Source organism: Notolepis coatsorum, assembly GCF_963971535.1.
Source record: "Notolepis coatsorum genome assembly, chromosome: 3".
In the NCBI taxonomy this organism is placed as follows: domain Eukaryota; kingdom Metazoa; phylum Chordata; class Actinopteri; order Aulopiformes; family Paralepididae; genus Notolepis; species Notolepis coatsorum.
Window position 1 is genome coordinate 86,798,665 of NC_140167.1, and position 13,217 is coordinate 86,811,881.

Below are 13,217 nucleotides of genomic sequence, written 5' to 3' on the forward strand. Positions count from 1 at the left end.
TGAATGTGGGTAGGGATTCACATCTTTTTACGGCTGTGGGTAGGGCAATAGGGCATAATAATGATGTGATTATGTTTACCTATAGTATGCACTGGTTCTCCCTCTCCGTCATGGAACACTGGGTACAGGGTGAAGACGTACTGCTCTGAGCTGAAGAAATCACCTGGGAAATAACATTACATAATAAATAATACATACATACATAATAAATACAAATAACATTAATAACAATAATATTTGTTATTATTAATATTATTAATGCAGGGTTAAACAGGTGTATTGTTCACATCTCTCTCCTTCCATCTGGTTACAATCCTTGCTTGTTTGTATTTGATTCGATTTATTTTTATTAGTTTTTCTTTCTACGTTTTAGTAAGTGGGACCCCAGGTAGACCAGTCGGCACTCTTTGTGTCAACTTAATGGGGATCCTAATAAACCAAACCAAAAGACAGAATTGTGGGTGTATCTGTGATGTAAAGTAATCTAAATACTCTGTATTGTACTGTATTACATTACTGGCTAGCAGATCAGTAACCTGAAGACAGGCTAAATGTATATTATGTATATACATTGTATTAGCCTCCCAATAGCCCAATAGCATATATCTGCAGAGCCACAGAGCCCAACGTCTGGGCGGGGCTTCGTGGCGTGGACGGGCTTGAGGCGGGGCTTCGTGGCGTGGACAAGTCTTGTGGCATGGACGCGTCTATACTTTCCGCCGACGCCTGTTTCTACACTGGTTAAGCTTAGGCACTCTTTCGAAGTTGGTTAAGATTAGAGTTTGTCTTAGAGCATGGCGATAGAAAATGGACTCTTTATACTCTCACGTGCAGTCCACACGCATGCACACACACATGCACACTCCAACAAAGACTTGTCCATGCCACAAGACTTGTCCTCGCCACGAAGCCCCGCCTCAAGCCCGTCCACGCTACGAAGCCCCGCCCAGACGTTGGGCTCTGTGGCTCTGCAGATATACCCTACTGCCTACTCCAATAGCCTGCAAAATCAGTATCAAATCAGAGTATCGTATGGCCACCAGGGGGCGATAATACCCCACGGTGGGAATCCATTCTGGGATGGGGTCCATTCTGACACAGCCCTGGTTCATACAGTCATTAAAGACCCTCAACAAATCTCTCTTGCTCTCTCTCTCTGCTCTCATTGTTTCTCAGTCCCCCCCCTCTCTCTATCTTATCTCAATTTTCAAGTTTCTAGTTTCTCTAATAGTTGTCATACAGAAGTACAGAATACTTTTATACAAAATGCTTCTTACTGTTACGCTCCAGAGACTGTGCTAGACAAGATAAGTATGAAATAAAATAAAGTAGCATGTAAAAAGAAGTAAAAATAGAGGTCACAGTTAGAGCCATATGGAATCCGCGATCACAGACAGAATCGCGGAATTGAGCAATAAAAATGGAATCAACTATAATAAATAAAAAAAAAAAAAAAATGTGTGGGACTTGTACAGCACTTTGTTCAACTTTGTCAGTGCTGTAAAGTTTAAACCTTTTTAAATCTTAGACAAACAAAACACTTTGCTTTCATGAAATATTGTAAGCCGTCATTTGAGGCTTCATAAAAGCAGCACAATGAACACAAATCTGTCAGTGCCGAGTCCGACCTCATCTTAAATAACAAACAGCATTGCTTGTTGTAGTTAAGTGTAGTTAACAAAGAGAGGCAGAGTTGATTTTGCAAAAATATATATAATTTTTTTCTTTTTAATAATCGAATTTTATTTTCATATTCGAATCCCATGCCCATCGAACGAAGCTTCGAAGTATTTAAGACAGCCCTATTAAATGGACTGTTATATCTTATTAAATTGTGGACATTTATTCATTCTCACTTATTAGACACTATTTCTGATGGTAAAATGAGCGTACAAAGCAAAATACAGAATTCTGAAATATTAAAACGGAAAAAACGGAATTTGGAAAAAAATAAAATGGAATTTGGAAAAAAATGTAACGGATTTCATATGGCTCTAGTCACAGTGTTCAGTATAGACATATGTACAATGTTCGATCTCTCTCTTTCTCAGTCCCCCCCCTCTCTCTCTCTCTCTCTCTCTCTATCTCTCTCTCTCTCCCTCTCTCTCCCTCTCCCTCTCCCTCTCCCTCTCCCTCTCCCTCTCCCCCCCCCCCCCCCCCCCCCCCCCCCTACCTTTGAGGTAAACCGTGCGGTCTGTGTAAGGGATCCTCTCCCAGCTCCCAGCCTGGCTCTGTGTGTCCCACTGCACCACCATGACCAGGGGCAGCAGGCCGTGCTTCTCCAGGAGGCTCCAGCAGAGGGCGACACAGGTGCTGTTCACCATAGACACGCTGAAGGAGCGCACGTGCTGGCCTGCACACACACACACAAACACACATGTTGAAGGAGCGCACGCGCTGGCCTGCACACACACACAAACACACATGTTGAAGGAGCGCACACGCTGGCCTGCACACACACACAAACACACATGTTGAAGGAGCGCACGTGCTGGCCTGCACACACACACAAACACACATGTTGAAGGAGCGCACGCGCTGGCCTGCACACACACACAAACACACATGTTGAAGGAGCGCACGCGCTGGCCTGCACACACACGCAAACACACATGCTGAAGGAACGCATGCACTGGCCTGCACACACACACAAACACACATGCTGAAGGAACGCATGCGCTGGCCTGCACACACACACACAAACACACATGCTGAAGGAACGCATGCACTGGCCTGCACACACACACAAACACACATGCTGAAGGAACGCATGCACTGGCCTGCACACACACACACAAACACACATGCTGAAGGAACGCATGCGCTGGCCTGCACACACACACAAACACACATGCTGAAGGAACGCATGCGCTGGCCTGCACACATGGGTGCAGTCGTAATATCAGAACTGCCTGGACGCCATGCACGCGCATACATGTTCCCGACCCTCGCGTGTGCACAGACCAGCTCAAGCAAACCCCCCACAGGGCGTGTATTTTGGTCTTGCACTTCTCTTTCTTTGTTATGCTATGCAAAGACTAGGTGATAAGTGCCGGGTACTTGGCGCACGGCGTGACAGTAGAGTGAAAGTTGTGAATGCATTTTTTCGTGTGCGCACTTCTGCTCAGCAAACTGCTAGGACGGCGTGGTACCGAGTGGTACCACCACTGCATCACTGCCTGCACACACACACAAACACACATGCTGAAGGAACGCACACGCTGCCGTGCACACACAAACACACACGCTGAAGGAACGCACACGCTGCCGTGCACACACAAACACACCCACACGCTGAAGGAACGCACACGCTGCCGTGCACACACAAACACACCCACACGCTGAAGGAACGCACACACTGCCGTGCACACACAAACACACACACACGCTGAAGGAATGCACACACTGCCGTGCACACACAAACACACACACTGCATGGATTACAACGCAACAGTTCATGTAAGATCTGTGCTGATTACTAAACATGAAACTCATATTTAGACTGGCATGGTCTTTTGGGTTCTCCACCTTAGACCATTTCAACTACTCCAGGGTGAGTGTGTGAATATGTAGTCTGGATTTCATGTTTAGGTCAAATAGAATGAGTCTGAGGATTTTAAGTAAAATAAAATGACACAACGTACCGTCGCCTGGGAGATCTAAAGTTAATTTCAGTCTATGTCAATTTGCCTGGCTGTGATATGAAGCAAGCAAAGTGTAGCGGTACATATACACCTTTAAGAAGGGGTTAAAAGGGAGTCTAAAATCCAGGACCACTTCACGTCACCATTATTTGCAAATTGCAATATTTGCAACAATGCATAGTGCACTTTATATCCTCCCACTACACTGTGAACTGAATGTGCAATACTGTCACTCTGTCACTCGTGCCTTCTTTTTCTACTTTATTTTCATCATGAAACTTTTTCTTAATATTTTAATTGTAGTTTAAGTCTGTATTTTGTGATTCTGTGTGAAGGAGGGACTAGCAAAGTAAGATTTTATTGTACGGTGTAACTGTCTGTTCAACTGTGCATATGACAAATAAATATCTTGAATCTTTTTTCACGAACGTCTCGGCCCGTGCGGACAGAAGTTTTCCTCAATTAGCAGATTGTCATAAATCAGCAGAACTGTGTGTTCAGTCCATTAGTGTTTAATGACATGATCCTCGATGACCTGGGTCAGCCCGATCCCACTTAAAATGTAAAAAAAAAAATACTTAACGACCACAGGAAAAATGAGTCATGAGTAATATATGTATTGACGAAAATTCACAATGTGTGCTGCTGGGGAACAAACCTGATATGCTTGCATGGGAAGCAAGTGCCTTTACTTCAAGATAACCAAGACACACTTTTCGGATAGCCTTGCGCAAATCCTAACCCTAACCTTAACCACACTGTTACCTTAAACTAACCATAACCTTACCCCTAACCTTAATTTTCTATCTTAACCATAACCGTTAAAACAAACCATCATCACAGTATTGCTGTGTTTGCATCAGGGTGGGTGTCTTAGTCTAGTGTTGAGAGCTGTGTTTGTATCAGGGTGGGTGTCTTAGTCTAGTGTTGAGAGCTGTGTTTGTATCAGGGTGGGTGTCTTAGTCTAGTGGTGAGAGCTGTGTTTGTATCAGGGTGGGTGGGTGTCTTAGTCTAGTGGTGAGAGCTGTGTTTGTATCAGGGTGGGTGGGTGTCTTAGTCTAGTGGTGAGAGCTGTGTTTGTATCAGGGTGGGTGGGTGTCTTAGTCTAGTGGTGAGAGCTGTGTTTGTATCAGGGTGGGTGTCTTAGTCTAGTGGTGAGAGCTGTGTTTGTATCAGGGTGAGTGGGTGTCTTAGTCTAGTGGTGAGAGCTGTGTTTTATCAGGGTGGGTGTCTTAGTCTAGTGGTGAGAGCTGTGTTTGTATCAGGGTGGGTGGGTGTCTTAGTCTAGTGGTGAGAGCTGTGTTTGTATCAGGGTGGGTGGGTGTCTTAGTCTAGTGGTGAGAGCTGTGTTTGTATCAGGGTGGGTGGGTGTCTTAGTCTAGTGGTGAGAGCTGTGTTTGTATCATGGTGGGTGTCTTAGTCTAGTGGTGAGAGATGTGTTTGTATCAGGGTGGGTGTCTTAGTCTAGTGGTGAGAGCTGTGTTTGTATCAGGGTGGGTGTCTTAGTCTAGTGATGAGAGATGTGTTTGTATCAGGGTGGGTGGGTGTCTTAGTCTAGTGGTGAGAGCTGTGTTTGTATCATGGTGGGTGTCTTAGTCTAGTGTTGAGAGCTGTGTTTGTATCAGGGTGGGTGTCTTAGTCTAGTGGTGAGAGCTGTGTTTGTATCAGGGTGGGTGTCTTAGTCTAGTGGTGAGAGCTGTGTTTGTATCATGGTGGGTGTCTTAGTCTAGTGGTGAGAGCTGTGTTTGTATCAGGGTGGGTGGGTGTCTTAGTCTAGTGGTGAGAGCTGTGTTTGTATCAGGGTGGGTGGGTGTCTTAGTCTAATGGTGAGAGCTGTGTTTGTATCAGGGTGGACCGTGGGTGGGTGTCTTAGTCTAGTGGTGAGAGCTGTGTTTGTATCAGGGTGGACCGTGGGTGGGTGTCTTAGTCTAGTGGTGAGAGCTGTGTTTGTATCAGGGTGGATGGGTGTCTTAGTCTAGTGGTGAGAGCTGTATTTGTATCAGGGTGGGTGTCTTAGTCTAGTGGTGAGAGCTGTGTTTGTATCAGGGTGGGTGGGTGTCTTAGTCTAGTGGTGAGAGCTGTGTTTGTATCAGGGTGGATGGGTGTCTTAGTCTAGTGGTGAGAGCTGTATTTGTATCAGGGTGGGTGTCTTAGTCTAGTGGTGAGAGCTGTGTTTGTATCAGGGTGGGTGGGTGTCTTAGTCTAGTGGTGAGAGCTGTGTTTGTATCAGGGTGGATGGGTGTCTTAGTCTAGTGGTGAGAGCTCTCGCCTGTGACCACAATCATTGTTAGTTTGACTTCCGGTGGCGCTGTTTGTTTTGGACCGATACGAAATGTAAATATATTACTTATGGTTATAACATAACTTACATTATGTACCTTTTTTCTGTGGTTGATTAGTACTTTATTTACGTATTATTTTTATTTTTTTATTATTATCTTTTTCCCCCTTCTTTTTCCGTTTTTCTCCCCTCCCAATGTTAGTCGTTATGCCAATTCCCAATCCCCTTCCTGGTCGTTGCGCACTCTACCCCCTACCGTCGGTCTGGGAGGGCGGAGACTATCACATGCTTCCTCCGACACATGTGTAGCCAGCCCACCGCTTCTTTTCACCTGGCAGCGCGGACTCTTACTGGGAGAGTGTAACGTGTGGAAGGTCACACTACCTCTCCCAGATCCTTCCCTTGCTGTGCAGGCACCCCGACCGAACTGTAGGAGTCGCTGTTTACAACGACCCGGACCCACCCACCGGCTTCCCTCCCGCTGACTCTGCCAATCGAGCCAGTATGACGGCCGGCCAAGCCGGAGGCAAACGCTGACAGCCTTATTTACGTTTTCTGATGATACTGTGTTGCCGGGAGAGATGGAGAACACAATAATGACCTCCGCACTCTCTCTCTCCCACTCGCTCGCACGCACGCACGCCTACACACACACACACACACACACACACACACACACACACACACACACACACACACACACACACACACACACACACACACACACACACACACACACACACACACACACACACACACACACACACACACACACACACACACACACACACACACACACGGCTGTGAACGGGTAACTCACGTTTGGGCAGCTTGTCCAGAGTCATGTGGATGTTGGTGGCGGAGCTGCCCAGGCTGTTGTGGGCTTTCACTGTTACCGTGACGACCTCCTGGTTCCACTCAAAGCTGTAGGAGGGACCCTGGTCTATCATCTCACTGGTCACAGCACCCCCGGGGGCCTGGTGCTGAACGTCAAGCTTATCTACACAGTAGGAGTGCTCTACAGGGAGATGCTGAAGGGGGAAGAGAGGGACAGTCATGCTGCATTTAGATGGTGGCAATTAAAAAAAGAAGAAAAAAAGATAACCTCTGAAAAGTATTATGTATCTTTAGTACTGAATACATAAAGTATTACAAGGGAGAGGCTGGATCCATATACAGATACAGCTGTGATATGAAGCTAGCAAAGCGTAGCGGCTAGCGGTACATATACAGCTGTGATATGAAGCTAGCAAAGCATAGCGGTACATATACAGCTGTGATATGAAGCAAGCAAAGCATAGCGGTACATATACAGCTGTGATATGAAGCTAGCAAAGCATAGTGGTACATATACAGCTGTGATATGAAGCTAGCAAAGCATAGCGGTACATATACAGCTGTGATATGAAGCTAGCAAAATGTAGCGGTACATATACAGCTGTGATATGAAGCTAGCAAAATGTAGCGGTACATATACAGCTATAATATGAAGCTAGCAAAGGGTAGTGGTACTGTTGAATGCCCACGCTAGGTCTTAGGTCAGATCGATAACTTCATAACTCATTGGTCTGCTCATCTTGACTTCAAACAGCGTCCTGCGAAGTGGTTGACATGCAGAACCGAACGAGTCTACAAAATGTTGTTGTTACTACTGACCGACAAGAGATAGCGAATGCACCGTTCCGACCCCCGTCAGTCATCGACCTTAGGTCGAGTGATTGAAGTTGCGGAATCTTTTATTTTATTTGCACTGGGACGGACTCTCTTTTGTCAGATGAGGTCCATTTCCCTTATCCGTTACACGTATTATCACTGTATGGCTTTACTTGATAATCCCATGATACAGTACATGTATTATCACTATATGGCTTTACTTGATAATCCCATTATAGCTAGGGATAAAGCCACTTACACATATTATCACTGTATGGCTTTACTTGATAATCCCATGATACAGTACACGTATTATCACTATATGGCATTACTTGATATATATTTCTCTCTTTAGGCCTGAGCTAGGGATAAAGCCACTTATTCTATTTTGCCTTAATGCATAATCATATGTCTCCTTCTACCGCGTGGTTGACATATTTCTCTTTAGGCCTCCGTATGGATAAAGCCCCACTTCTAAAGTTTTTACATCATTAATACTCCGTCTGGCTAAAGCCTTACTCAGGAGGTTTTTTACATCATAAATCAGGCACATTACAGGCACATTATTATTATTATTATTATTATTATTATTATTATTATTATTACTGGTAAAGTTACAATGCAAAAATACATCTCCATGCTTACCCGTCTTTTTAATCAAAACGCAAAGGGTGAAGTTACAAGGCAAAACACATTTCATGCTTACCCGGCCGTCCGGCCGTCTGGTCAGAAGAAAGGATACAAAGGATATTTATAAAGAGGTATTTTTAATTAGAAAAAGCTAGTTACAAGAAGAGACTGAAGTGGAAAATTTCCAATTCAGTTTAAAATAAGCAGAAAACAGAACATCTCATCTTGCACGGCTTGTGCCCCGTGTCTGGCAGCAGCATCTTCCTCTCTCCCCAAAAATTCTGGGTCTTGAAAGGGCAACCGTCCCTTTTATATCCATCTTACAATATTTCCGATTGGTCTAAACACCGTGAAGTCACAGGGATGTCATTTTTGTTTAGCAAACCAGAGTACAATACGTAATTTGTATGAGCTCCTCCTTCTTGGTACTAACGTTACTTCTCGTTACCTAGTGGTTTTTAAGTAACAGAAAGTCCCTTATTCCTTCAGAACAGACAACTGCTTTGTCTGTGGGGATCACGTGACATGGTACCGGGCACGAAGCCATCCCTAGGATTTCTTATCAAGCTTCCTAAAAGATCTCCTCCAGAAAACAGTTTTTACCCATCATTCTTTTAGTATTATTCTCTAATGACAGTTAATTATAAGCATGCCATTTATGAAAACTTTTACTGTACACATTAAACATTTAATTGTTATATAGTTTTTTAAGATTTCCCTCTATAGATTCAGGACTCCCTGGTTTTCAACCCGCAACCTTTAATCCCCTTCCCGTCTGAAAGGGTTAACATTTTACAGCTCTTTCTCCTCTGTCTCTGTCTCTCTCCTCTCCTGAGGCCCACATTCCGCAGGGTGACTCCCTTTTCACAGTTTTTCACAGACAACAGGCCCCTTCTATGGAGACATTAAAGGCTCAGTTCCATTTTTTATAAGTAGAGCCATCATAGAGCTATCTTTCCAGAGTTTAGTTTAAAGATTTATACTGGTCATATAGGAACGACTCAGGATGTCATTGTCCAAAAGTGTCACTTGTTCTGTGGCACTTCACACCCACTCTGCCATCCTGTGAGATCATTGTCCATCATCAAATGAATAATTGAATAATGAAGCATATGATTACATGTGAAAAATAGGTATATACGGCTATATTGGAACGACTCAGGATGTCATTGTCAAAAAGTGTCACTTGTTCTGTGGCACTTCACACCCACTCTGTCATCCTGGGCGGTCATTTTCCATTGTCTTAATAGCGTCTGTACTGGGGGACGAGATGGCGATTGTGGGGTCACGTGGCTGTGACTCTCCACACCCCCTCTGCCATCTCGGTACCTTGTTACCCTGGTAGCCGGCGGGAAGACTTGCATCTGTTGTTCCCGGCCGATGCACCCAGGCTGTTGTCGTCTTGGTCATCTTGGTCATCTTGGGGTCGCCCCCTCTGACCTCTTGGATCTCTCCCATAGTTTGAGGTAGGTTGATTTGTCACTTCTCGGGCGACCCCCACGGGTCCCCGAGAATTGTAGCAGCAGTCCTCTATTGACGTGTGGTTGGCCTGGTCTTGTGACCCTGTCCGTAGGCCTCGCAGGACATCACAGATACAGTCCACAGAGGACTCATTTCTTTTCTCTCTTTCAGGTCCATTCAGGGCTCTCGTCGCCCTGTAACCTGGGTCCAGGCCGATGTCTCTCTGTCCGGTCTGGGAGGTCTAGGAGGTCTGGGAGGTCTGGGAGGTCTGGGAGGTCTGGGAGGTCTAGATGAGGACCTTGAGGATGCTCTGGAGCTTGACCTATCGTGTGACCCTGTCCGTAGGCCTCGCAGGACATCACAGATACAGTCCACAGAGGACTAATTTCTTTTCTCTCTTTCAGGTCCATTCAGGGCTCTCGTCGCCCTGTAACCTGGGTCCAGGCCGATGTCTCTCTGTCCGGTCTGGGAGGTCTAGGAGGTCTGGGAGGTCTGGGAGGTCTGGGAGGTCTGGGAGGTCTAGATGAGGACCTTGAGGATGCTCTGGAGCTTGACCTATCGTGTGACCCTGTCCGTAGGCCTCGCAGGACATCACAGATACAGTCCACAGAGGACTAATTTCTTTTCTCTCTTTCAGGTCCATTCAGGACTCTCGTCGCCCTGTAACCTGGGTCCAGGCCGATGTCTCTCTGTCCGGTCTGGGAGGTCTAGGAGGTCTGGGAGGTCTGGGAGGTCTAGATGAGGACCTTGAGGATGCTCTGGAGCTTGACCTATCCCGGTCTTCCTCCAGTTCCGATTTCTGACCTGAGTCAGTATATTCCTTCTTGCCATCCGCTGCGTCGTTCGCTGACTCCGGGGGACAGCCCCCCCCCCCGTCTAAGAGTGTGGCACTGGTTCAGGTTTTGTCCCTTTACCAGCGCACCTTTACCAGCGCACATTGTTCACAGGCCTTTCGGACTGTTATCGCTCTTTGTTTGGCTTTAGGTATGAGAATGTTGTTGGTTCTCAGGTATACCAACATCCTCTTACTTCCGGCATGTCCAAGGTTATCATATACCTGTCTGTTCATGTGAGTAGCCTCGTCCTGTTAGCAATGGCTAGTTAGCCTGCTATTCGCTCCTGCTCGCAATGGCTATTTCAGCCTGCTATTCGCTCCTATTCGCAATGGCTATTTCAGCCTGCTCGCAATGGCTATTTCAGCCTGCTATTCGCAATGGCTATTTCAGCCTGCTATTCACAAAGTAGAGTTTTTTCTACTTAAGTTCTGACTTTAAGTAAGCATTTAGTTACTTCAAGTCATGAGTAAACCTTTTTACCGTAATCACAAAAATATACTTTAAGTGTGATTCTTTCTCTGAGTAGAACCTTCTACGTTTTTGACTGTAAGAAAACATTACGTAACTTTTTAGTCATGAGTAACCGCTACTTCAAGTCGTTACTTATCAACCCTCTCTTGTTCCTGATAGATTTTTTACCAATTTACTTTTGGCTGTCTGCTGCGCTCTGCAGACCATCTACGTCACCAGTGTTCCAGATCTCGAACATTAGGAAGAGTCTTGGTTGGAGAGGTTCTGCCGATAAGACCAATCTTGAGTAAGGTTGACTCAAATCTGTAACTAATTCTACTCCAGAGACACCTGACAGCAGTTATTTCAGTTAATATTCTTTCGGCTGTTGATACCTATTTAATTAGTATACAGCCCAACTCACTTGAACTCATGTTCTAAGCCCCGGAACCTCCAATCCGTTTTGACAGACCTATAAACCAGTGACTTGGCCGCCTAAGCACCACAGCGTCCTGTATGCTGAGGCTTCCAAGTCTCCACAAATCTGATAGGCCCGTCGGATACAGAGACCCTGATGCTTGCTCTGTCCCCCCGCGTCAAGGTGCTAAGCTTGATGAGAGTTTGCAGAGTCTCAATTTGTTACCCATAGGCGCTGGTGAGTGTACATCTCATGCAGCTGATATGGTTGGTAGGGTGCTAACCTATCAAATGGTTGCTGTCAGGAAATCCCTTCTGAATGAAATAGATTACAAATTCACTTTACTTTACTCTGGGTTTAGAGCAAGGACGGACATCTTTACATATTATACTTAAAATATATACAAAATGCATGTAGTATTCTATGTCATGTTTCTTCCTAAATGACAATAACACTACATATTCTTCCTCTTGACAGATGAGCGGTATGTCAAGTGTAGTTTGCACTTGCTTGAGTGTCACGTGTCAGGGCCCCAGAAGGTAATTTCTCCCTTTGTTGCCCTCATCTCTGCTTGCTGCTCTGGGGTTAGTTTCTCCCCCATGTTTCTCCCGTCAAGTGCAGGTTGCACTTGCTTGAGTGTCATGTGTCAGGGCCCCAGAAGGTAATTTCTCCCTTTGTTGCCATTATCTCTGCTTGCTGCTCGGGGGTTGGTTTCTCCACCATCTTATCCCCTGGATCTTGACCGGGGGTCCTTACTTCTCTTTCCATCATTTGGGCCATTGAAGCCCCTTTGGTGAGCTAGCGTCTCCTTGTGCTAGCTTCTCTTGAGCTATTACTCAATATGTTGAGTAATCAGAACTGTGTTCAGTTTCAGAGGTATTTAGCTCCCCATCTTGTTCAGGCTCAGACTCAGTTTCACCTGAGGGTGTCATCTGTGGCCTCGGGTTCTGATCCTTGATCTGAATGTCGCCATCCTCCTCTTCTGAGCCATAGAAAATGGAACAGTGCTCATAATTTATGTTTTTGGCCTTTAGGTACTCGTCTAGAGAGTTGAACGCCTCTATGTCAGTGGAGGGAGATACTCGTTTTGAGGTGGAGCCTGGCGCCTCATAAAGAGGAAGAATGACTACATCGTCTTCTTGGTTTTTTCCATTTCCACACTCGTCTTTGATAGTGCGTCGCAGTGTTCTTGAGCGAGACACATCACCCCTTACTGCCCCCGTTAAGCAGGTTGGCACCTTGCATGGCTGCCTCCGCCGTCTGTGTCTCTTAAGCCCTTGCAGGTTCCGGAAGCTCATGTAACACTGGTCACAGTAGTATGGTTTCTCTCGTGTGTGTACCATGTGGTGTAGTGTAAGGTTACGCTTCGCCTTGAAGCTCTTTCCACACTGGTCACAGCAGTAAGGTTTCTCTTCTGTGTGTACCGTGTGGTGAATTTTAAGCTCTCCCTTCGTCTTGAAGGCCTTCTCACACTGGGCGCAACCGTAAGGTTTATTTTCTGTGTGTACCACGTGGTGACGTTTAAGGTGATCCTTCGTCTTGAAGCTCCTTCCACACTGGTCACAGCAGTAAGGTTTCTCCTCTGTGTGTACCGTGTGGTGTTGTTTAAGTTCTGCCTTCGTCTTGAAGGTCTTCCCACACTGGTCACAGCAGTAAGGTTTCTCTTCTGTGTGTACCACGTGGTGTCGTTCAAGATCTGCCTTTCTCTTGAAGCTAATGTCACACTGGTTACAGCAGTAAGGTCTCTCTCCTGTGTGTACCACGTGGTGACTTTTAAGATCCCCCTTCGTTTTGAAGGTCTTTTCACACTGGTCACAGCAGTAAGGTTTCTCTCCTGTGTGTAC

General features: G+C 45.8%; 1 protein-coding gene across 1 annotated transcript in view; it reads right to left on the reverse strand.

Moving 5' to 3' along the window:
- Positions 1-13,217, reverse strand: part of lepr (leptin receptor) — a gene marked incomplete at both ends in the record, with an annotated part of 90,127 nt that overhangs the window by 6,152 nt on the left and 70,758 nt on the right. The window contains 3 exons of the mRNA XM_084311285.1: positions 80-163; positions 2,174-2,353; positions 6,746-6,956. Coding sequence (XP_084167411.1) covers positions 80-163; positions 2,174-2,353; positions 6,746-6,956 — 475 coding nt within the window. The remainder of the gene's footprint in view (positions 1-79; positions 164-2,173; positions 2,354-6,745; positions 6,957-13,217) is intronic.